General features: G+C 38.3%; 1 protein-coding gene across 7 annotated transcripts in view; it reads right to left on the bottom strand.

The window, feature by feature from the left end:
* Positions 1-5,687: 5,687 nt before the first annotated feature.
* Positions 5,688-27,308, bottom strand: part of LOC123500105 (protein abrupt-like) — a 46,397-nt gene continuing 24,776 nt past the window's right edge. For all 7 annotated transcript variants that reach the window (XM_045248766.1, XM_045248767.1, XM_045248768.1 and 4 more), the window contains 6 exons: positions 17,437-17,831; positions 11,135-11,282; positions 9,997-10,228; positions 9,587-9,805; positions 8,673-8,786; positions 5,688-8,527 (listed from right to left, as the gene is read on the bottom strand). In XM_045248766.1, the coding sequence (XP_045104701.1) occupies positions 8,442-8,527; positions 8,673-8,786; positions 9,587-9,805; positions 9,997-10,228; positions 11,135-11,282; positions 17,437-17,831 (1,194 nt within the window). In that variant the 3' untranslated portion in view covers positions 5,688-8,441. The remainder of the gene's footprint in view (positions 8,528-8,672; positions 8,787-9,586; positions 9,806-9,996; positions 10,229-11,134; positions 11,283-17,436; positions 17,832-27,308) is intronic.

Here is a 27,308-nt window from a genome sequence, read left to right as displayed (position 1 = left end):
CTCCATTTGCCATGTACAGCTCCATTTCCATATTCTGTCCAAGTCTTCCTGGAGTAGTTCGCAATCTTTGTCACATCTCACTTTTCTTAACAATTTTGCATCGCCTGCAAATAGGCTCACATAACTGGACACCCCATCCACCATGTCATTTATGTAGACTGCGAACATTACTGGTGCCAACACTGATCCCTGTGGAACTCCACTCTCCACCAATCCCCATTCTGATGGTCTGTCCTTAATTATTGTTCTCATTTCTCTTCCTACCAAAAAGTCTTCCATCCATTTTAGTAAACTGCCATGCACTCCTCCTACCATTTCAAGTTTCCAGATCAGTCTCTGGTGTGGTACCTTATCAAAGGCCTTTTTTAAATCCAGATATATTCCATCAGCCCAACCATCTCTTTCCTGTATTACATCTATCACCCTCGAATAGTAACATATCAGGTTTGTCGTGCATGAACGCCTTTTCTAAAACCAAATTGACACTCACAAAGTATGTCATTTTTCTCCAAGAAGTCTGTCCATCTATTCTTCACCACCCTCTCACACATCTTAGCTACCACACTTGTAAGTGACACTGGTCTATAGTTCAATGGGTCTCTTGTTACCTGATTTATAGATTGGGACAATGTTAGCTCTTTTCCAGTCTTGGGGCACTACACCTTCCCTTAATGAGGCATCAATTACTTCACAAACTTTTTCTGCCAATTGCTCCCTGCATTCTCTTAAAATCCATCCTGATACCCCATCAGGTCCCACAGCTTTTCTCACTTCTAAACTCCCCATCATGTTCTTGATCTCCTCCACAGTTACTTGAAACTCCTTCATAATCCCTTTCTGTTCCATTACCAGTGGTTTGTCAAAAGCAGTCTCCTTTGTGAATACCTTCCGAAAGCATCCATTCATAGCCTCTGCCATTTCCTGGGATCTTCACTGCATACTCCATTTACTTCTAAACTTTCAATACTTTCTATTTTTGATGTTGTTGTTCACATGTCTGTAAAAAGCCTTGGTTGGTCTTTACATTTATCAATTATATCCTTTTCTTGTTTCTTTCTTTCTTCTCTTCTAATCAACACATATTCATTTCTTGCTCTTTTGTAACTTTCCCACTGCTTAATCCGTCTTTTCCTTCTCCACCTCTTCCATGCATCCTCTTTTCTTGTTCTAGCCTTTTCACATCTATCGTTAAACCAGTCCTGCTTTCCAACTTCTATGTTGTCTTATTGGTACAAATTTTTCTCACCTTCTTTGTATATTTTTATAAATTCCTTCCACTTTTCATTTGCTCCTTAGCACTCTTGAATTTCATCCAATTTGTCTCTTGAAAGAATTTCTTTAGGTTTCCAAAATCTGTCTTGGCATAATTCCATCTTCCCACTTTATATTCTTCATTTCTTCTAGATTTCTCTTCATCTATCACCTTGAACTCCAAAACTGCATGATCACTCTTGCTAAAGGGCACTCCACCCTCATCTCCTCAATGACCATTGGCTCTGTACTAAAGACCAAGTCCAGTCTTGACGATGCTCCTCTCCTCCAAACCTAGTATCTTCTTTGACCCACTGAGTTAACACATTTTCCATTGCCAGTGTCAATAGTGTATTTCCCATGTTGTCTCTGATCCTTCCATTGACCAGTCCTCCCAACACACCTCTTTACAATTAAAATCTCCCATCATTATAGTTCGTTCACAGCCACCCAACATTTCTTCCAGACATGTTCCTGTATCACTTATCATTTCTTCATATTCCTGTACTGACCATGCATTTGTCTTAGGTGGTACGTACACCACTATGTAGTGCCTCTTTTTCCTTCATTAGTTTCTGCTCTGATCTTTAGCACTTCTGCCTTTCCCATACCTTTTTTCACTTGATCCACCTTTATATCTTTTTTAACCAGCAACATCACTCCTCCTCCCATCTTACCTACTCTATTTCTTTTCCAAACATTATATTTCCTTCTCCAACCATCATCAGGTCTTCTCCTCTCTCAGTTTTGTTTCAGTAAGACCCACAATATCTGGGTTCTTGTCCTCAAGTAATCGTTGAGTTCTAAAATCCCGATATCACTCCATTTATGTTGGAATACATTACATTTCGCTCATATGTAAGTTTCTTTAGTCCTTTCTTGCTGTACTTTTCTGGGTTATGAACCACTTCCTCAGTCTCATATCCAAGATTCTCCAGAAAACTCTTTCTTCTCCTCTTCTGTCCTCTCTTCATTTTTTTCAAAGCCTCCTTTCTCAACTCATTTAACATTTCTCTTCCTTTTCACCGAGATCTCTTCTCAACCAAATCTTCCTTGTTGTTTCCTGCTGGGCTAGCCTCCATGACTTCTCCACCAATTCATCTACATCCTTTTGTGACTTAAGTTTGATTCTTATTGGCCTCATACCTTCTCTTGTGAACTTTCCAATTCTATGGAAGTCCTCTATTTCTTGTACTAGGTCTTTTCCTCCTCCTGCACCACATTAATGATATTATTTATCACCTTTTTATGTTTTTCTCTCTCCATTTTACTCGGTGTCTTATCCTCCTCCACACCAAATATCACCACACATCTCTTTTGTCTACAGTTTCCTCACCAATGTCTCATTTGACTTAATAACCTTCACCACTTTCTCAGCTATCTTCTTCTATGATCTGTTGATCTATAATTTCAGCAAGGCCCAAAGTTTTCTCCCTGACTCTTTGATTTCCTTTTCCAGACTTGCAACTTTGTAATTTACCTCCTTTCTTTCCACTTCCTGACTTTTTTCCATTCAGCCTGCTTCTCCATCACTTTTCCTAGAGATTCTCCACATTTTTCGCAATTCACTTTAATTAGCTTAACTTCCTCTTTCAGTGCTGCATTTTCCTTCTTCATATCGGCACAGTCTCTTTACATTGTCATAACTCGTTTCCAGGCCCTCATACTTTTCAAACAGTTTTTCAATTTTACCTTCTAACTCCAGAATTTTCTTCACATAAGCGCTCTTCTCCATTATTCCTTGAAACCCTGTGAAGTCTGATTCATCTTTCGAGTTCACGGCCGCCATGTTGCGCAGATGTAAACAAACCAGCTGATGGCTCAAACGCAGGCTACAGTTTATATTTACCTTCACTGGACATTATTTTGCTAATCAACAGTTAACATGACTATATGGAGACGGGACAAACATTACCAGCTCCTTTCCCACCTTGGTTACTCTTAGGTAACTGTAGAATTATAGATGATTGCTCTGAGCTCAGCGACCACCTCCGCCATCGACGATGTCCCGTGTGTGTGTGTGTGTGTGTGTGTGTGTGTGTGTGGATATGAGGGTCATCACATTAATTAGATTTGCTACTTGGAATTATCTGCTAATATTACGGGAGGCACTACACACATACTCCCAGTGAGGTCTGAGACACTGGGTCATTAACCCAGCTGAGACATCACTGAATGTTTCCCTTTGTGTCTCACTATACAAGGGGCAGTCACAGCCTGCCCTTTTAAGACAATGCTCTTCCTTTACACAAAACAATATGCACCTAATTACACATACAACCTTCATTCAAACTAAGTTAAATATGACAACTCCTATACCAGCCTGGAGTTCCCATCTAGAAAAGGGGACCACAAATGATCTTCTGGTATTAATACTAAATGTATTCACATCTGCCCTTTCCATTAACTTCTGCTCACTTGTGCCATTAGATTTATTTTCAATCTGTAGAATCCCATCTCTCCTCTATTAAACCTTATCTTTTCCTCACCAAAACCCAAGTGTCTGAAGCAACTGATAGTAACCCCTTTTCTGTTCGCTCCTACTTTTTCTCTACAGGTATCCAAAGGCTTCTATTCTTCTCACTGTAACTTCATCTCAAATTTCCTCTCAGGCTGCTCTACTGCTGCTGTGGTAGATGGTCACTGTTCTTCTCCTGACTAAATTAATAGTGGTTTTCCTCCTGTCACCATTTCTCTTACTATTATTCATCAATGATATTCTAAATCAAACTTTTTGTCCTATCAACCCAACACTTTTCCACATCTTCATAGACATCCAACCCTACACGAAGTACACAGTTCATGTAAGGAAGCCACAGAATGCCTGATTTATGATCTTTCTAAAATTTCTGATTGCGGTAGAGAAAATCTAGTAGTGTTCAGTGCCTCAAAAACTCAATTCCTCCATCCATAAACTCAACATATCAGACAGAAAATACCCTCTTCTAAAGGTGGTGAGCATGAGATTGAGCAGACATCCATGTGTAGGTTCAAATCCCACCATGTGCTGTCTTGAAACTTTGTCATTTGTTGAGTGGTTTAAAGTTACCTATATGTCACCATGATACCTCCATTACGGAGGTGTAATTGCCTTACACCAAAGATGCACTTGGGTGGTGATATGGGCCCTAATATGGGTACAACTATAAATAAAATTGCCTGTGCTGCTAATGGGTGGAAACTGGACAGTGCTTCCCATACTCTTCAAGTACAATAGTACCTCGACATACGAATTTAATTTGTTCCGTGACGATCGTTGTATATAAAAAAAATTGTATATCAAATCAATTTTTCCCATAGAAATTAATGGAAATATAATTCATTCATTCTTGTGTTACGAATTTACCCTCCAAAAAAATTAACATACTTTAAATACCAACCAAATATAGATTTAATATAAGATAACTACAATGTTTATTGTATGCATGATGTAACTATATTCCCCAAAATAACAACTTTACCCGCAAAAACTTGGGACACGTCGATAGACATTCATCACGCAAGACTCGGGGCACGTCAAAAGACGTTTAGGCTTTTTACGGCTATATTTTGGCTATTTTCTTCCTGTTTTCTTTCCTTGGGAGCTGGCAAACCTCATCAGGAGTAAACATAGGCTCTTCGTCACTGTCACCAATGATGGATGGTGGGAATGAAAGTGATTTCACTGGGTCTGATTCCGCCACCTCTCCTGCACGCCTGACTTCTATACCTCGGGTCTCTCGCCCTGTTACGGGGAGACAATTTTTGAATGAGTGGTATCAGAACAGCAAAGAGAGAGAGAGAGAGAGAGAGAGAGAGAGAGAGAGAGAGAGAGAGAGAGAGAGAGAGAGAGAGAGAGAGAGAGAGAGAGAGAGAGAGAGAGAGAGAGAGAGAGAGAGAGAGAGAGAGAGAGAGAGAGAGAGGAAGGATACAAGGGGCCCGTTTTCTATCGCTCTAGCCAAGGCCACTAAACCCGATCAGACGCAAGGCCACATACACCGATGATACCACCTCATTCAACCTGTGATATTTTGGTAACCATGACATCTAGACACTTCTGGTTCTTTGCATTGCAAAGAGGAAGAGTTGTTTGTGGGTAGAACACCATTTTGTACTTACTCGTTGGATTTCTAAGTGTAATCAGTATGTGAATACAGGCTATTTTGTGAGTTTCTCGCCAAGCTTTTACGTTTGGGACCCATGATCTTGAGTTCACAAAACTTAAGAAAAAATACACACTGCCGAGGAGCACAGACACGTACATGCACAAAGGATGAACAACGATACACAACGCAGGCTGAATGTTCGCGAGGACACGGGTAGCCAAGCGATCGCTGCGCCACCTACCAATGGCTATTCGTATCTTAAAAATATCTTCATATTTCAAGGAGTAAATTACATGAAATTTTTCGTCATATATAAAAAAAATTGTATGTTGGGGCATTCGTATCTCGAGGTATTACTGCATACCTGCAGGTGCTATAGACTAAAACAGAAAAAAAAAAAAAAAAACACTGAATATCCTTACTTTGTCCTTAACTATAATCTATATTGGAAACTTCATTTCTCATCCCTAACTAAAACAGCTTCTATAAAGTTTGTTCTTAGTCATCTTAGTTCTTCTCATGCCGCACTTAGCTGCTAACTCTATACAGGGGCCTTATCCACCCATGTATGGAGTATGCTTCAAATGGTGGGAGATACTACTCATACCAGAGTGAAATTAAAATCTTTTCATCTTCTCAATTCCTCTTCTCTCCTCATTGCTGCAATGTTGCATATCTTGCTATGTTCTAACACTATTTTCATGCAAACTGCTCTTCTGATCTTACTAACTGCATGCTTCCCCTCTTCCCATGGACTCACTGCACAAGACTTTCTTCTTTTTCTCATTACTATTCTATTAACCTCTGTAATACAAGAGTTAACCCGTACTCTAAATCTCTGATAAACTCCCTACCTCCTGTATTTCTAGCTTCCTAGGAGTTGAATTTTTTCAAGGAGGAGGTTTCAAGATGAAAGAGAGAGAGAGAGAGAGAGAGAGAGAGAGAGAGAGAGAGAGAGAGAGAGAGAGAGAGAGAGAGAGAGAGAGAGAGAGAGAGAGAGAGAGAGAGAGAGAGAGAGAGAGAGAGAGTCATACAGTACTTGAGGAATGGACTCAACTATCAGCAATAAGCCAAACCCAGTCCTCTAACCCTGCCTACCCCAGCCCTCAGGAGTCATGTGGCAGCTGACCATCAGAGGGATTTTCTGAGGATGAGAGTAGAATCTGTGATTGTAAGACTAGGCTCACAAGAATCATTTTGGAGTTGATTCCTGCCCACCACTAAGATAAGAAGCCTCTCTCAACTATTTGCTACTTCCACCAAGATCTGATGATGAAACTGCATAAACTATAATAATAATAATAGTAGTAATAATAATAATAATAATAATAATAATAATAATAATAATAATAATAATAATAATAAAAGTAATAATAATAATAATAATAAAGAACTAATAAAAAGGTAACATGAAACAATATAAGTGTTAACCATGTTGTCATGGGAACCAAAGAAAAAAATGAATGTGTCTGAAGCCCTATTTGTCATGGTTGTATATACGCACTATATAACACATTCTAATTAATCAGCTAACTTAAGGCACACCTAAACCATGGGGTGAAAATTTCTAGTTTCATAGATATAGGATTCAATTTGCTCCTCATTCATCCTTGATTCTTCCATCCTGGCAACATATTTGGCTTTATAAATGAATGTACAGCAATAATTTCTTAAAACTAAACAGAATAAAAATTCTACCCTCCATCATTTGGTAACAGAAAGAAATACATCAAGAGAAAAAGTGCATAACTAAAAACTACTTGGTGGTAACTTTCCCTCAACCTTAACAGAAAGTAACGTAACACAACCATATCCTCCCACAGTAAGTATAAGTAAGCTCTAACTCAATTGGCTTGATTGGTAACCAGTTACAAGGCAGCCACACAGCTGCTGTGGTGTGGGACACCAGCTGACAACCTCAACCCTCTAGTTCTGTGCCTCAACAAAACAGCGCTGTGCTTCATCACACATTCTTTGTACATCATGCTCATGGTAAATAATATTTTCGATAAAGATTACACCTAAGCTGCTTGGGATATATTATATTATCTCCTCCTCAGCAGGAATTCTCATATCATATATGACATAAATTCTAAAAAATATTGTCTGCATCACACATGGCCATGTCAAACAAATTTTCTCTAAATTTGAGATCATATGTATTGGAACTGAACCACTACTATCAACACTATCATCAAAATTAAAATAAACACTATCATAAATATGTTAGTTGGTAAATTCACTTGAGGGTTAACAGATTGTGTTGCCACCCTGTCACAAGGGACTGACTCATATCCTCACTCACTCATTCATACATCTTTCCCTTGGAACATCACTAAGGTTACTCAGTATAAGCACAGCACTTCTTATTTCTTTACCACCAACATATGTCCCACTCATGGATGACAACAAATATCCATAAAAGCTTTCATTTACTAGGGTGAAGTGAAGGCAGTATCACCTCAACTTCCCCCTCCGATGCACAACACAATAAATCCTTAACTCTACAGCTTTCTGCGTCACCACTGATCCACTGGGAAAAGTTGCAAACAGCACCGGACATTGATAAGGAGGGAGTTATTTGGGGGGACTGTAGTCTGGAAGAGTCCAGTACTGGTGGACAGCCTTGGACACCACCTAGCACTGAGGCACAATTGTTTTGCAAGTTGAGCAAGATCTGATCACTGGTTATAAACATAAATGCAACTACATCACAAGGGAGGTTAGTAACAACAACAAGTAAGTAGAGAAGAGATGGACGAAGCTCAAGCCAAGCATCACAAATCCCAGGCATGTGTAGTATCTTTATCTTCACATCCTTACACTAAATATTAGTCCCATTGATCATACTTAATAAACCCAGGAAGATTTGCTTACCTCAGACTTGAGCCAAACACACATAATTGCTAACAAGACAATGCATCATCTTATAGATATCCTAAGTTTTGTGCCAAATTATAGTTGGTAACTTGAGTCTTCAAAAATCTTTGGTGGTTAAAAAAAATAGTATCTGACTTGGTAATACAATGCATGAAAAGACTGTCTCAATGCTACTTTCCTCTCCACTACAGCAGCATCTTTGGTCTGGAGGATCAGTCAGGAGGCCTACCGATGGCCATTCTTCTTGTGCTGGTACATGTCATATTTGGTGCGAAACAATGCACCACAGGAACATGAGAATGGCTCCCTTCCTGTAATAAAAAGCATCCAGTTTCATCTTTACCACATATTCACCAAGATGAATCTCTAATCTGAAAATAATGTAATAGCAATTGTAAGCTACAGTCCTAGAAAAATTAAGAATGGATGCAAAAAGAAGCAGCTTTGTGAACACACCTTCAGCATGCATGATGGCCATATGTGTGCGTAAAGTGGCAGCATCTCGATACATTCTCTTGCAGGTGGGACAAGGTCGAGGCTCATGGAATGCTAGTTTGCGCTGATATTGCTCTGAGAAGGAAATATGCACCACTTTCATATCATGGTAAAATATCATAATATATCTTAAATGACTATGATACATAACCATGCACAATTATTCAAAATGAAAATTGAAAGCATTCATATACCCTATTTGCCAGAGTATAAGAAAACTTTTTTTCAAAAATTTTAAGCTCCCAAATCAAGGGATCATCTCATATACCACATATAAAACACAACCCTTTAGCCCCAAGGTGAACATTAAGAGCCATGGTACCTTGGAATTCATACTGCTTATACATGAAGTCATCTTATAGTCCAGCATGTACAGTAGATTATACTAGTGTCCAAACTAGAGAAACACAATGATCAAGCTAAGAACCTTGAGACTGAGAAGGAAGTACGTATTTTATATACTGAACAAGAAGTGGTATCACTGGCTAGCTAGATAGCTTGAAGTTTAGCCCTGAAACAATTCAAGTAGTTTCTCTGTGATGAATATATCAACTTGGTATCCTAAAAAAATATATCATATTTCAGTATCCTCTTTCAGCTAGTGAGCATCACCTTGTAGCATGAGTACTTACATTATGCAAAAATAAAACAAACATCTACTCAGACATCCAATCAAGAGTGGGATTCTAGACTCCATTCAAAACTCCATTCTCTAAGTACATCACACTGGTGCTACAGAACTATTTTTCTATAAATGATTTGATAAGCATACCCTACTTTCAGACATTTAGGGACCTTATAATTCCATTACGCATTCATGTTTACCATTAGCCCCATTACCTTACTCTATTATATCCTCAATCTAAACAACTTACCTAGTGTGGCCTGCACTTCCTTTCCTGACACAAGTGAAGGGTGGATGTAAGGCTGGCTAGCACTGGTGTTACTAGTTGCAGGACAAGGTCCAGAACCTGGTGCCTGTTGTGTCAGGTTGGTGGGAAGTGTGCCTGTACTGGGGAGGGATGGCAACAACACCCGCTGTACCACCTTCTCCATGTTCAAGGTGCCTTCACTTATTGCTGTGTTTCCTAGACCTGCAAAGAATTATATATTCACTGTATGAGGTATAATATTTCTAATGTTCATCATGACTAGTGAGTTGGCAGTTGAGGAAAAATTAAAATCATGGAAACTTTGGAAGGATACAGTGGGAGTATATGAAAGTTCAATATTTGTGTATATGAGCTAAATTTACATAAATACACAAACTTTGGGTTATCATTACCTGGTGAGGAGAGGAGCAGTGTAGTGCTTGCCTTGGTGCTACAGGTGGGGGGGAAGATACCTTCAGAGGCCAAAAACGAGATGTAGTTGACCGGCCCAGGGGGATTGGATGATCCAGCAACAGGATTGCTGTTGCTGTCACCATCACTTTGACTCAGCTTTCCTTCCTGTAGAGATATTGCCTCCTTTAAGGAATCCACATCATTTTCATGCTGACCAGACTGTATTGCTTCCTGCAGAGAGAGAGAAAAAAAGTATAAAGTAATATGCATAAGAAAATACTGTTACTAATACTATGTGACACTATATTATACCTGCATACACCATAGATGTAAATTATCAAATAAGGAAAGAAAAATGTTAAGGAATCTCCACATGCTGAAAAACTAGTGTTGAAAGTTCATAGAATATAACATGACTTGCATCTGATAACATACTGAAACCATATTCTACTAAATGAAATACATACAATAAACTATACAAAAAATATATCAATTTGAAGTCCATTCTTTCTATAACCATCAAACAAAACTCTCATAAACTTGATAGATGTGATATTGAGTCCAATTGAGAAAAAGACAACTACTGCAAAACACAGGCAAATAAATGTAAATGTGTATGTGTAAAGAAATAATACACAAACAGATTGGTATCAAGACAAACTATTACATAGTGACATAAATGCGGATCAACAAAAACAACCATAATTAGACTTTGAGCAGTGATAGCATTATAATCCATAAAGTATAAATGAAAAGAAAGCCTGCAGGACTATCACAAGCACTGCTACCAAATGGGCTTGCCTATGGCTGAATAGGTTAACATTCCCATCTTTACATATGTACAGTACATGATCCCTAACTATGAGTATACCTTCTACAACAAAATTAATGGAAATGTTGTAGTGAATATCTCATGCTGGTGTCATGTCACTTATTGAGCACTTTATAAAAATATAGAAATTTACCTGAAGGGAGAATAAATTCATTATAACAGGCAATTAATATGGATCAAATCCCCCTAACTGGGAGAGTAACACATATTCTTTGGCCTCAGGACCATAATAATCATCAAGTTCCAATCTTTTATTTTATTATTTTCTTTAAGCCTGAAGATAGATAATGAGATGCTGTACTTACCACTACTTTTTCTGGACACACTGTGACTTCTTCCACCTCTTCCTTGATCCAACTGTCACCATTCAACACCTTGCTTCCTGTGCTCCTGACTTCCTTGTTATTTCTATCTGGATGATTACCTGTCATCTTTTCATTTTCTTTGTTACTGCTGCAATAGATAAACAATACACTATAGACAAATGCACACATCTCAGCAAATAAAAGGAGCTATAATCATACATGTACTTTCTTATCAAAAAGAATCCCTTCACTTTTTTCAACATTCACTCTGTTTCTATCTAGGATTAATCATCACTCTTTGAAGCTCCTTTTTACTCTACTTGCAAGACTTTATTCTCTACAAACAAAACATGTCAATACAGAACATCCCACTCCGGTCTGTTTCAGTCTTGCACCAACGTTACCTACTCTAGCTTTTATTTTCTTTATGGAGATATTCATAAAAAACATAGTTCTTCATAATGATGATTTCCATACTTATGGACCTGATTGTTCTCTAAAATTGTCCTTCCATGCTTGCACCTTGTCTGGCCAAACTTTTTCAACTACCAACTTATACCTTTCCTTCTTGCTGGAAGTTTGCCTACATTCAGCCTGTTCCTAAAAAGAGTGACCATTCTAATCCCTCAAACTACCGTCCTATAGCTTTAATCTCTTGCTTGTCTAAAGTTTTTTTAATTTATCCTCAATAGAAAGATTCTCAAACATCTGTCACTTCACAATCTCCTAACTGATTGCCAGTATGGCTTCCATCAAGGGAGCTTTACTGGTGATCTTTTGGCCTTCCTTACGGAGTCTTGGTCATCCTCTTTGAGAAATTTCAGTGAAACTTTTGCTGATGCATCAGACATGTCAAAAGGTTTTGATATAGTCAGGCAAAATTCTTTGATTTCAAAACTGCCCTCATATGGTTTCTATCCTTCTATCTGCAAATTTATCTCAAGTTTCCTTCTCAACTGTTCTATTGCTGCTGTTGTAGATGGCCATTATTCTTCTCCTAAATTTGTTAACAGTGATGCTCCTCAGAGTTCTGTACTGTCACCCCCTCTCTATTATTCATTATTGATGTTAACCAAAATTTTTGTCTTATCCACTTCAACACTGATGATACCACCCTACACTTTTCCATGTCTTTTCAGAGATGACCAACCCTTCAGGAAGTCAACAGATCACGCAAAAATCCCACAGAATACCTGACTTTTGATCTTTCTAAGATCTTTTATTGGGGCAGAGAAAACTCAGTAGTATTCAATGCCTCAAAAACTCAATTCCTCAATATATCATCTCGACACAATCTTCTAGACAACTATCCCCCCTTCATTAATGACATTCAGCTCTCCCCATCTACACTGAATATCCTATGTCTGTCCTTTACTCATAATCTAAACTAGAAACTTCACTTCTCATTTCTTCCTAAAACACTTTCTATGCAGTTAGGTGTTCTGAGGCATCTACACCATTTTTTCTCTTCTCTCCAACTGCTAATTCCATACAAGGGGTTTATCTGTCCTTGTATGGAGTATTCTTTGAATGTTTTATTAGATAGGGTGGAATCAAAAGCTTTTTGTCTCATCAACTCCCTCCTCTAACTGTCTTCAGTCTCTTTCTACCTCCAGAATGTTACATCTCTTTCCATCTTTTATTGTTACTTTCTTGCTAACTGCTCTTCTGATCTTGCGAACTGCATGCCTCCCCTCCTCCTGCAGTCTTGCTACACAAGGCTTTCTAATTTTTCTCATCCCTGTTCTATCCAATCCTTTAATGCAAGAGATAACCAGTACTCTCAATCATTCATACCTTTCTCTGGTATACTCTGGAACCCCCTGCCTGCTTCTGTATTTCAATCTTCCTACGACTTGACTTCTTTTAAGAAGGTGGTTTCAAGACATTTCTCCCATTTTTGGCTAACTTTCTTAATCTTTAAGGGGACTGGCATCAAGTGGGAGTTTTCTTTTTATGTTTTGTTGCCCTTGGCCAGCTTCCTCTATTCCATAAAAAAAATATCTATCTATTTATCTCTCTCTCTCTCTCTCTCTCTCTCTCTCTCTCTCTCTCTCTCTCTCTCTCTCTCTCTATATATATATATATATATATATATATATATATATATATATATATATATATATCAGGGTTGGTGATATTTTTGATTTTTTTTTTTAAATCAAAAAAAAAAAAATCATTGATTTTTTTTATTTATTTGATTTATTTGATTTTTTTAATTTTTTTATAAAAAAAAAAAAAAAAAAAATATATATATATATATATATATATATATATATATATATATATATATATATATATATATATATATATATATATATCCTACTGAGTGATTTGAAAATCTCCATAGGTTACTTTAAGTTTGAGTTTAGGGCATGTAAGTGTGAGCACAGTCAAGGATCCTGATACATACGTGTTCAATACTTGTTTGTAGTTGGTACAGGACCAGGTTTAGGACAGACAGAGTTGCCTGAAGTTATTTTCATGACAGCATTTTATATTATTACCACACAGAAGAATATCTACTTTTATTCTGTTACTGTTTGGTTGCTAACCTTGGTTATTATTATGATACATTGAATCCCAAGTTAGTAAAGACTAAAGGAGGCTGATTTTTACCTAGTAAAAAACATATGGCAAGTTGGCAACATTAGAGCAAGAGAACTCACTAAGCTCAGTACAGTACATGTATTTTCCACCAGTTGGTCAGTCACAGTCAGTGCCTCTGCAGGTTGCTTTTCTGAGATTACCAGCTCAGTGGCATCTACAGTATATGCTTGTTCAAGTCCTGTTGCTTTCCTTGCTTTACCAGAGACATACAAAGTGAGATTCAAAAGGTTAATGTTGTCACCTGCAAAAGGTGTTATTTTTTATTTAATTTATTTATTTATTTACTGGTATATACCATGAAGGGAATAAATGAATAATTGCACATGAATAGGTTGTTTTACTTTACCATCCTTGGAGCACATCATTTAACTTATGGAATACTTTTTAGTAAAAAATCAAAAAAAAATAAAAAATCATGATTTTTTTAGTAAAAAAATCAATGATTTAATCATTTGATTAAATCAATTTGATTTAATCATTGCCAACCCTGATATATATATATATATATATATATATATATATATATATATATATATATATATATATATATATATATATATACTTAACCCTCATTATTCTGGACTAAATGGTGCAGTCACTTGTTCAGATAATGAAAATGTCTGGATAGCACAAATGGGTCCTTCATTTGCCAAATAGGGTTGGTTGTCTCCTTAGAAATTTTGAGAAACTGCAAAATTTTGTCTATTTTGGTTTCCCTGATGAACTAAACTTAAACAAATTTAATCTAAGTTAATCTAATACTTAAACTAACCTTGCAACACCATATATTGCACCTTTAAGTCAATCTGGCACGTTGATCTCTATAATTTGACCCCTAATTGTTATACTATCGGAGTACCTTGCACATAAGTCAACCCCTTAACTATTACTTAGCCTGGTCCAGTGTCGCCCTGAGGCACTAAGTGCTGGGTTGTAAAAAAAAACAAATCAAACAGACTGAAAACACCACCAACTTCCAGCATTTCAACATAAGCAAGCTGCCAGTTTTTACTTTTATTTTTTTGTACTCACGTTTCACCACTATATCAGACGAATATCTCCTTTTTAAACTCTAATGGTAAGTATCCATCCACTTACAGTCCTGCTACTCATGGGGACTGCACATACTCCCAAAAGGAATATGTTCAAGAGTGATGTGGATATTTCATAAGCAAGGGACTCAAGGAAGCCAGATAAGACTCCTGGCTCACGGAGACAGTCTCTTCCTCTGCCATGTTGTGCCTCCTAGGAGACTGGCGCTCTGTAGTAAGTAGGAACAACAACGTACCTACACAAATATCCTAGTTTATTATTAGAGAATATGTTACTGATAAAAAAGCTAAAAACATAATCGTTTCATAACAATACACTCATGATTGACTGCTCAGTGCTGCCACCTAGTGACAAACACTCCCTTTGAACAGCTGTTTAGACACAAATTTTAAATGTAATTTTATGTTTTTAAATATTTTAGATTATTTTAGGTATTATGTTTTTGGTTTCCATATCAATAAAATATTCCATAGTAATAAACTACAGTATTTGTGTAGGTACATTGTTGTTCCTCCTGTTTACAGAGTATCAGTCCCTTGCACAACATAGCGGGGAAAGAGGCCATCTCCCTGACACAGGAGTCCTATCAGGAGCTTGGCAGTATCTAATGTAGCATCTTTTCCACTCCTTACATTTTACCTTGGTGCACCTTTACCACTTTTACTTGATGATGCATCCACACAGTATTTAGCAGAACATTCTAGCAGCTTATCTTTTGATTTACTAATATCCGAAAGAGTTTGCTTGGCCACACCATACTCCTCACAAACAATTGCAACTCTAGCTTCTTTTTCTGATTTTTTCATCAATTCCAGCATTTATGTCACAGCTAGGGCCACTCACTTATGCCTAACACTCTTGGAAGACATAATTAAGACTTCTAAAGTACTGAAAAATGCACAACCTTGTTCACTGATATTGGACAATACACAGTGTTCACTAGTGTCGGCTGGACTTGTTTACAACCACCTGCCGCAATGACGCATCATCTATCACCCATTTCTAGAAGTGTGCGAGGCACACATTGTTCTAATTCATTTATTGGTCATCTGGACCTAATTATTAAATCATTATCTGGACACTGTCTGGATTAACCGAAATCCAGATAAATGAGGTCCAGATAAATGAAAGTCGAGTGCATACATATATATTAAACTGAGACATTAAACATCTGCATCTCCCTCCTCCTCCTACAGTAAAACTCCTTCCAACCTTATTCTACATCCTGACACAAGCATTTGCATTTCTATAGAAACACCTTAATCCTTTCCATCAATTGTCCTTCTACTCTATAAATCTTATGAATATCAAAAGAGATCCCAATCATATGCTTGCTCTAGGAGTCTATGTCCATGATAACTGGATATAATTTTTTTTCAACTCAGTCACTTCTATCAATCTCTCAGTCAAGAGTCCACAGAATTTTTGGGGCAAATTACAAACATTTATTCCCAAACAACTATTACACTGAATCCTACAGGCTTTTTTCTTCATATAAAGGAACAATAACTGCCTTCCTACACTAATCAGTAAACAGGGAGGCGGTCGCATAGTGGATAAGATGGTGAGCGTGGGATCGGGCAGATGTCCACGAGTAGGTTAGAATCCCACCACGTACAGCCTTAAACACTTTGCCATTTGTCGAGTGGTTTAAAGTTACCTACATGTCACCATGATACCCAGGTTCTAGGTGGCTACACCCAAGATGAGCTTCAGGGATGATATGGGCCCTAATATGAGTACCACTATAAATAAAATTGCCTGCGCCACTAATGGGCGGAAGCTGAACAGCGCTTCCCATACCTTATCCATGTATAACTATTACACTAAAATACTAAATATGGGATGGCAAAAGAGGAAATGTAGAAATAATAATCGAGAAAAAAGTGGGTATGAAGAAAAGCAAAAGGGAAAAAAATATATAGGCTTAACCCCATGGCTCTTTTTTTTCTTTAATTAAATTGTTATCTCTGCAATACAATTGTGCTCAACAGCTAAATGTTTACTGGTATTATATTTATTTACTTTACAAAAAGTTTCTCATGAGACACTGTGGCCAGTGCATGAATTCCACCATCCATCTAGCTGAGACTGCTCAGCAGAGCATTGCCTCCTGGAAAATATCTTACTGTTAGAATCACTCTCTGCCTCCAAGAACAGATGGCTCCAAATGGCTACCATGAATCAGGGTGTAGAAAAAACACTATTATACTAACTGCAACAACCCTTCCCTTTTAAAAAGAGAAGCAACAAGTACCTTCATTCAATCATCTGGTATTTTTTTGCCTTTGAACAAGATCACACACTAAAACATTTAATATACTACTATTTCAGTTTTATACTTTATATTTTTTCTGCTATTCACTCCATTTATGCATACATGACCATTTAAGCCTAGTAAGTGCTTTCTGTACTTTCTTCCCATCAATACTTCTCTGCATAAGCTTTAATTGTTCTCAACCTGCCTCAACATCCAGACATTATCGTTTTCCCTAACATCATTTCATTCATTAAATGACCAAGATGTCTTCTCTACAAACTGCAGGATGGCACAGCCCACATGGTCAATAACAAATGATAGTAAAGTATTTTAATTTAATGCCATATATTTCCCCCTTTCTACAGTTCTTGTAACTCACCTGTCATTAGTTGGAAGAACAGCCGGAGATGTGGTGGCTGAGGAAGCTTCCTGCTTGATGGGGCCATTGGCAACAATTGTAGTAATGACTGAGGTGGAACTGGTGGTTATGGTGGGTGGCAGCACCATGGGCATGGCAACACTCTGATTAGTGGGTGGCTGTACTGTTTCTCTTCCTGATTGAGATTCATCCAAACTTTTGAATTCTGCTGACTTTTCTGGAGTGTTAACACGCTGCCTCTTGGCTGGGGGAGCATCACTGTCATAGGAAGAGTCTCCTTCACTTTCTCCCTCATTCTTGGACTTGATAGATTCAGAGGAATTTTGAGCTTGGTCTAGCTCCTCCTCTTCCTCCTCATCTTCTTCAAAATCCTCATCACTGTCTTCTTGAGTGGTCTGAAAGTTAAAACAATACACAATGATTTAAATGTGTCAAATAATTTCAATGAGTAAATAAAAAGTTACTATAAGCAAGCATACGCTACTAAAAATTTGTCAGTAAAGTACAGTAGATCCTCAGACTTTGAACACCTTAGACTTCAAACAATTCCGACTTGGAACAAAAATCTTAATAATTTTTACCCTTGGAGGTAAAACAAAATTCGGACTTGGAGCAAGCTGAAAGTGGTTGAATCCGGCGAATCCAGGTGACGCTGTTGACGGGAAATAAACATCTATTCCCGGTTTGTTTTGGTATAATGTTGCCGTCTTGCTCTTATTCTCAACTGGGGTCACGACGTTTTGTCCAGTTTTTCATTTGACCAGTCACTTAACCAGGTAGGATAGTTGAATAATATTTCACATAAGTAAACTGATCTCATAAATAACAAAAATACTTCTTAACTATTGTAATGACAGTGTAACATATGAAACAAAACAAAACATTTTCACTGAGGTTGTACAGGGGATCCTCGCGAATTGACCGTTTGCAGTTCGAATTATCGCCAATTCGAACTCAGTTAATTAATACCCAATCCTCAAGGTTCGACCGACTGACTCGCCAATTCGACATTCATATCTCATGCGCCACCCACCCGGTCAAATACACTGCCACCCCAAATTCACCGCACACCCGCCAGGTGGAAGTGTAAACTGACGCTACCCTGTGCGTCGCAGGCAGCGCCACACTAATACTTTTCCGTCAACTTTCTGAAGACTGTCAACTTTTGTAGACGCTGGTCGTCACACACAAGCTCACTTCCACCTTTGTCGCGTTTGTCAACTGTAAACAAATATGGCAGCCCCTTCACCCCCAGCAAGCCGTTGTTATTTATTCGTTGCTATTTCTGGTCTTTAATGCTCACACACCAAGTCAAGTAACAGAATCGGAGACAGACGACGACAATGGTGACACATCAGAGGAGGAAGTAGCAAAATAGAGGAATAATTTTGTGTTTAAACATTTCCCTTTTTCATAGTCGTTTTTATGTCTTTGTAAGTTTATTAATAATAGCATTAATAAGCATAATAGAAATGTGTTTGATGCAAAATGTATATGTACAGTGAAAGATTATTTTATCTTAAACACATCCTTCAAAGTCTAGTGGTGGTGGCGGTGGTGGTGGTGGTGGTGGTGGTGGTAGTGGTAGTAGTGAGAGGATGCCCCTGAAGCCTCGCCCTGGAGCATTCTCTCACCACTACCATCACCACCACCATCACCACCACTGCCACCGCCACCATCACTAGACTTTGAAGGATGTGTTTAAGATAAAATAATCTTTCACTGTACATATACATTTTGCATCAAACACATTTCTATTATGCTTATTAATGCTATTATTAATAAACTTACAAAGACATAAAAACGACTATGAAAAAGGGAAATGTTTAAACACAAAATTATTCCTCTAATTTGCTACTTCTTCCTCTGATGTGTCACCATTGTCGTTGTCTGTTTCCGATTCTGTTACTTGACTTGGTGTGTGCGGCCTGAAGAAGCTTGCTATCGATTGCTGTTTTTTCTTTTGTTGTTTTTCTTTGAGAAGAACCTCATAGCACGTCATTTTTTCCATGATCCCTCCGATGACGGCGGAGCTTCTTTCAATATTTGGGTCATTTTATTCGAGAATTTTCATTGACTGCGCCAATAAGTCCATACACTCAGACAAGTTGGCTGCTGTGAGGGATCACTCCAGTGTATATGTCTTCCTTGCTCTCTTGGGTGTATCACCGCCAGCTGGAGATGCAGAAGGGCGCTTATGAGCCATGGTAAACACTGGGCACGAGAGAGGGAGATGTTGCCATAACCATGTGTAGGTAAACAATGAGGCTGCTTGGTGCGCAATTCTTAACTAAATTGTCGCGTGAATTTTGTCATTTTTATGTCTTTGTAAGTTTATTAATAAAAGCATTAATAAGCATAATAAAAATGTGTTTAATGCAAAATGTATATGTACAGTGAAAGATTATTTTATCTTGAACACATCCTTCAAAGTCTAGTGGTGGAAGCGGTGGTGGTGATGGTGGTGGTAGTGGTAGTGGTGCGAGGACGCCCCTAAAGCCTCGCCCTGGAGGGCGAGGCTGTTCAACCAAGGGACGAAGTGGATGTGCTTGGAGTCATGCTCATGAGGATCGTGTGACTGCTTGATGGAAAGGGGCTGGAGATACTGTGCAAAGCTCAGGTCTGCTCTTTTATACAAAAAAAAGTCTAGGGGGTTGGGTATTCATTCCTTACTTTATACGATTTTTACTTTATACGGTCACTTCTGGAACGCATCTACTGTATAAATCAAGGACTACCTGTATATACAAATATATTTACATTTACTTATCAAGATTCTATTGATTTGAGATTATAGCATCATTTCAATTAACAAGAAAATTAATTCTATTTTAAAAGTGTTAATTAGAATCCATAGATCTTAATTGGATTAAAATTTTTGTTTCGTCTGACTCAAAACGACGGAAAGCCACCTCCAGCCCCAGTCCTAAGAAGAACAATTTTCTGCCTTTCAAAGATAAGCTTGAGCTTATAAGTAAGTGTGAGGCAGGTATAGCTCACAGTGTTGTTGCATTGCAAATAAGTGTCCCTAGATCAACAGTACGTATTAACAATTTGGAAGAACAGGGACAAGTACCACGAGACTGCTGCAAGTGTTTTTATTTTCAAAAATGTACTGTACAGCACCCTAATGTGTTTAATAAAAAAAAGTTAGATATAAATGAAGCCTTTAATAGTACTGATTTAGTCTAAGTTAGTGTTTTCTAGAGGTTATAGAGATGTTTTGCAGGGGCCTAGGCTGGAGGTTGGTCCCTATCCCCCCTAATTCTTAAGTATCTTATGGGAAAAATTGCTTCATAATTTGAATAAATGCTGATTTGACCGATGTAAAACCACCCTAACCCCGTCAAATTGCGAGGATCCCCTGTATTAAGATGTAGCCTTGTGATTGTGGCCCCTCATGTCTTCATTATTATTATTACTATTATTATTATTATTATTATTATTATTGTTATTACCATTACAATGGTACTGCATTGTGTTTACATATATTCCTTCTGCCTGCACCCTCTATGTTTTCCCACTCGCCTTGGTGCCTCCACTGTCTCGGAGTCTCTAAGTTACTGGTTGGTAGTGTTTTACGCTGCCTTGTTCTTGTATACTCCACCATTATTATTCTGTATCTGGCTAGATAAATACATTTTGTTGTCCACACAGAGTTTGTAACTTAGACATTAAATCTTCTGGACGGCTGTGTGTTAGCCAGGTGTCCCTACCTAGAACAGCTTCAAATGCAAAGATCACCCAGAAATAGCCATCTGTATTAGTACATACATAATGCCAAGCTCCTTTGCCCTCCCATGCCATCATCTACGTGTGCCATGAAGCTCACCACCAAAAGATAAATAACAATGATTTTACGTAGTTTAATTCACATTTACAATAAGCCCCCGCACTTGGCGAATCTCAGCTTGGCGAAATTCACTTTTGGCAGTAAGGTGACCATGGACCACCGAGTGCATGCTTCGAGATTTGAATTCAAATTTGGCGGTCCCCTAGTGGCTGCATGGCGAACCACGTGGCCCTGGTGACGTCAGACCTCTCTCTAAACCTATCAGAAAACAGTGTGAGTCCCCTTCTGCCATTTTGTTTGTGCTACCCTCTGTTCCGCTAGTGTGGGAACGAATTCTGGCGATTTACCGTCAAAATGGCCTCTACCAGTGCAATGGGGACCGGTGGGGTTAAGGACAATGGTGGTGGCAGTAAGGATGAAAGCGGGCGAGGGAAATGTGTGGCAAAACGGGAGTTACAGCCTTTATATCATATCTTACGCAATTTATATGGTATAAAGAACTTGTGCTTGGCGAAATTTGCATTTGGCGGTAGTTTAGCCACACTAATTAATTCGCCAAGTGTGGGGCCTCACTGTACTTTGGTAAAAAACTAGGGTCTCACATGATATCAAAATTATTTACATTGTTTCCTATGGGGAAAATGGTTTCAGACTTCGAACAATTCGGACACTGAACAGCCTTCTGGAACGAATGGGTGTTTTCAGAACTAATCCACCAAATGTCACTGCTGCTACATGTCCCCTACTAACATGAGCTGAAATATTGTTGTATCAAATCCCAGGTGCATACAGATGCATAGAACAGTGATTATCATGATAATGTGACATTCTGTATCTACTTCTAAATATCCTGTATGGATAATTTTGGGAAAAGTTGGTCAAAACAAATATTTTTCATGATTATCTTGTAATACTGCTATCAATATCTTAAATACAGCATATTACAAGTCTAAAATCTATTTATTTGGACAAAAAAAAAAAGGTAAAAACTTTGAATGTACTATATAGTACGACCCAGAACACTCAGTAACATCATGATATATGGATATACAGTAATCGCTCACATATTCGGTTTGCTACTATCTGGAGCTGCTCCCAAGCATATTCAAACCTACCAAAAGAACAATCCCTCGATTCCACTAGGTGGCAGCACTTACTCCCATGCCCTCATGCTCTCACTTGCTGACAACTCAAGTATTGGTGGCGCTATTCGGCGAGATTGTAGCGTTCTACGTCATTCCAGCATGGCAGGAGTGTACGTACATACCACCACCACTTAAGGCAGCGTCACACTAGCACACTTTCCATTGTCTTCTGACAATTTCTGTCATTTTTAACTGTACCATCATCTTGAGTCAGACAAAATGCATCATTTTTCTCTAGCCTCAATTTTTAGTCAAATTAAGATCTATGGTTTCTAATTAACACCTTTAAAATAAAATTAATTTTCTTGTTAATTGCAATGATGCTATAATCTCAAATTAATAAAATCTTTATAAGTAGATATAAATATATTAGTATATAAATATATTGGTATATATATATATATATATATATATATATATATATATATATATATATATATATATATATATATATATACAGTAAAGTCCCAGGTTGTGTCGGTCTCGAGTTACGTCAAACTCGTAGTTACGTCAGTCCACTATAAGGCAATTTAAGATTAAAAAAATTGAAAATTTATAAATCGTAAAGCGCGGGATTTATTGTTATTGTTGGTGGTTGCCCGCCACACCGCCCGCCTCACGCTTGAATACAATAACACCCTGCCTCAGTTCCACCACACCGTCGCCCCTGGCAAGAGTGTTATCCTACTTCTGCGTTTACTGACTCAAGTTCTTAGTATCTTGCTCAATGGCACCAAAGAGAAAACTTCTTAGTGACAGCAGTGATGCTAAGAAAATGAAAACCATTATGCTACAAGAAAAAGAGGACATAATTAAAAGACATGAGAAGGGAGGCAGCAGCTGTGTGTGACGGAGTGAAGAAGAAAATGGGAAGCCTGTTACCATGACAACGGGGAGGTTGACGACCTTGAGGGCTCGCACACCCATCACAACAATAACAACTCCGGAGCCTTCGCCTGGGCCACACGACACTCGCAGCTCACTTGCACCGTCTGCGCCTGTCTGCTGATCCCTATTGCATTTCCTGCCCCGCTGCCCACGCTTCTACTCCCACCGCACTGCACTACGCTCCCAGCTGTCTGCCCTGGGCATCACAACATTCGACCTGCCCACCCTCCTGGCGGCCTCAGGGCCACCCCTCTCGGCAACCTGCAGTCCTTCGCGTTCGTGGCCCTAATCAACAACAAAAACAAACTTGTGTTTCATATTCATATATAGTTGTAAATAATATAACAATATAACCTTTAACTTACCTGAATGACCATAAACAATGATTGGTTGAAAACTCGATAATATGCTTTGAAATGTACGGAAACTCGATTTACGTACAAAATTGACTTACGTACAAAATCGACTTACGTCATGTTTCAGGAACGTAACTCTGACGTAAACCGAGACCTTACTGTATATATATATATATATATATATATATATATATATATATATATATATATATATATATATATAAAAGAGTGTAAAGGTGGTAAGGAAACCTGGGCAGAATTAGGAACACTTTATTCTCTTACGTTTCGACAGAGTCTTCTTCAGAGAGTTTCCTTACCACCTTTACACTCATTTGTCTGCTTCTTACACAACATATATATATATATATATATATATATATATATATATATATATATATATATATATATATATATATATACACACACATCTTTATGAGCAGACAAAGCTGTTTGAAAAGTTTCTCATAGAGAACAATAAAGGCCAAAAATAGCAACGAAAAAATAATGACTTGCTGGGAGTGAAGGAGCTGCCATGTTTGTATACAGTTGACAAACGTGACAAAGACGGTAGCAAGCTTGTGTGTGATGACCAGTGTCGATAAAAGTTGAGTCCTAAGAAAGTTGATGGAGAAGTGCTATAGTAAAACTAAATTGTAATGACCCGTAGGATGTTGTTTGCCATTCTGCCAGATTTCCAACCAAAACATTCAGTATATACTACTCATGCTTCTTTAATCAAAGTATTATCAACAAATGGCGTTCTAACAATATTCTGACTATCTAATTAAATAGCAGGTGATGCAAATAAGTGTTATATACCAAGTCAAACAAAGGTATTTCATGGACATGTATGACGATGTGGTATGTCAGGATAGGCGACGTTGCCAGTCGACCCGAGCAGGATTTCCCTGGGGCAGGGGCAGGAGTCAGGTCACCACGCAGGTGCATATCGACTCACTTCTCATTAGGCCGCTGCAATGGAAGGATACACTGACGCTTCCTCGCCTGTGTGATGTACAGCCAAACCAAGAAGTTTGTCTACAGAATTAATAGATAAAAACTTGCAAGGACCACTTTTACCAATAAATCAAGCGAAAAAGAGGACAGCAGGTGCAGCTGGTATAACTGAAGGCACAGTAAAGAGGATCTGTCCTACTGCAAACAAGATATACACAACAGCATCACAACCTTATCAGCGTTTCTTTTCCCCACTCATTATATTACACTGGGTATCTCGAGGACATAATAGTAAATATTTTCACTTTTATAACCAGTACCTTTACTATATTTAATTTACCTATAACATCTTCATGTCTTGTCCATCCCTTATATATTCTTTAGCGAAGTCATCTATTAAAATGAATAAAGAACAGTTATTCTGTTTTCTTTGAAGTAATGAGAGATATGGCAGCATCACACGAATTATAGGCCTAGCCCTACGGGTCAGTACAATTTAGTTTTACTATAGTGTGACGCTGCCTTTACTGTTGTGTGTACATCCCACCACCACTTGTACTACTTATGTACCATTTTTTTCCAAATTATACATTTAATGTGCTTCCATTCATTGTTTTCTTACCCATTTGGGATATGTACATGATTTTTCTCAATTTACAAGGGGTTGGGAGAGGAAATTCCACGTATCCGGATATTTCATGCATCTGCTGGGGCCTTGGCTGCTATAATCTGGATACGCAAGCAATTACTGTATATATATATATATATATATATATATATATATATATATATATATATATATATATATATATATTTACATATATATATATATACAGTAAGGTCTCGGTTTACGTCAGAGTTACGTTCCTGAAACATGACGTAAGTCGATTCGATTTTGTACGTAACTCGAGTTTCCGTACATTTCAAAGCATATTATGGAGTTTTCAACCAATCATTGTTTATGGTCATTCAGGTAAGTTAAAGGTTCTATTGTTATATTATTTACAAGTATGTAGGAATATGAAACACAAGCTTGTTTTTGTTGTTGATTAGGGCCACGAACGCGAAGGACTGCAGGTTGCAGAGATGGGTGGACGCCTGAGGCCGCCAGAAGGGTGGGCAGGTCGAATGTTGTGACGCCCAGGGCGGACTGCTGGGAGCGTAGTGCAGTGCAGTGGGAATAGAAGCGTGGGCAGCGGGGCAGGAAATGCAATAGGAAAGGGCAATAGGGATCAGCAGACAGGCGCAGACGGTGCAAGTCAGCTGCGAGTGTCGTGTGGCCCAGGCGAAGGCTCTGGAGTTGTTATTGTTGTGATGGGTGTGCGAGCCCTCAAGGTCGTCAACCTCCCCGTTGTCATGGTAACAGGCTTCCCATTTTCTTCTTCCCTCCCTCACACACAGCTGCTGCCTCCTTCTCATGTCTTTTAATTATGTCATATATATATATATATATATATATATATATATATATATATATATATATATATATATATATATATATATATATATATATATATATATATATATATATATATATATATATATATATATATATATATATATATATATATATATATATATATATATATATATATATATATATATATATATATATATATACAGTAAAGTCCCGGTTACGTCGGTCTCGAGTTACGTCAAACTCGTAGTTACATCCGTCCACTATAAGGCAATTTAAGATTAAAAAAATTGAAAATTTATAAATCGTAAAGTGCAGGATTTATTGTTATTGTTGGTGGTTGCCCGCCACACCGCCCGCCTCACGCTTGAATACAATAACACCCTGCCTCAGTTCCACCACACCATCGCCCCTGGCAAGAGTGTTATCCTACTTCTGCGTTTACTGACTCAAGTTCTTAGTATCTTGCTCAATGGCACCAAAGAGAAAACTTCTTAGTGACAGCAGTGATGCTAAGAAAATGAAAACCATTATGCTACAAGAAAAAGAGGACATAATTAAAAGACATGAGAAGGGAGGCAGCAGCTGTGTGAGGGAGGGAAGAAGAAAATGGGAAGCCTGTTACAATGACAAAGGGGAGGTTGACGACCTTGAGGGCTCGCACACCCATCACAACAATAACAACTCTGGAGCCTTCGCCTGGGCCACATGACACTCGCAGCTCACTTGCACCGTCTGCGCCTGTCTGCTGATCCCTATTGCATTTCCTGCCCCGCTGCCCACGCTTCTACTCCCACCGCACAGCACTACGCTCCCAGCTGTCCGCCCTGGGCATCACAACATTCGACCTGCCCACCCTCCTGGCAGCCTCAGGCATCCACGCCTCTCGGCAACCTGCAGTCCTTTGCGTTCGTGGCCCTAATCAACATTAAAAACAAGCTTGTGTTTCATATTCCTACATAGTTGTAAATAATATAACAATATAACCTTTAACTTACCTGAATGACCATAAACAATGATTGGTTGAAAACTCCATAATATGCTTTGAAATGTATGGAAACTCGAGTTATGTACAAAATCGACTTACGTCATGTTTCAGGAACGTAACTCTGACATAAACCGGGACCTTACTGTATATACATACACTCGACCCTCAAAACAACGGACCTCCCATCAATGGATTTTGGAATCTACGGACAAATTCTGGAGTCCAATTTAATCTACGGACGAATATCAAAATGCGCGCAATTGTCTGTTCCCAGCAAATTATTGTCCGGTAGGTGGCGGGTCGGTCGCGTCATCAGATGTTGGCCGCC

Source organism: Portunus trituberculatus, chromosome 50 (assembly GCF_017591435.1).
Source record: "Portunus trituberculatus isolate SZX2019 chromosome 50, ASM1759143v1, whole genome shotgun sequence".
NCBI lineage: Eukaryota > Metazoa > Arthropoda > Malacostraca > Decapoda > Portunidae > Portunus > Portunus trituberculatus.
Note: the sequence above shows the minus strand (reverse complement) of the source record. Positions and strands in the feature narration are given on the sequence as shown.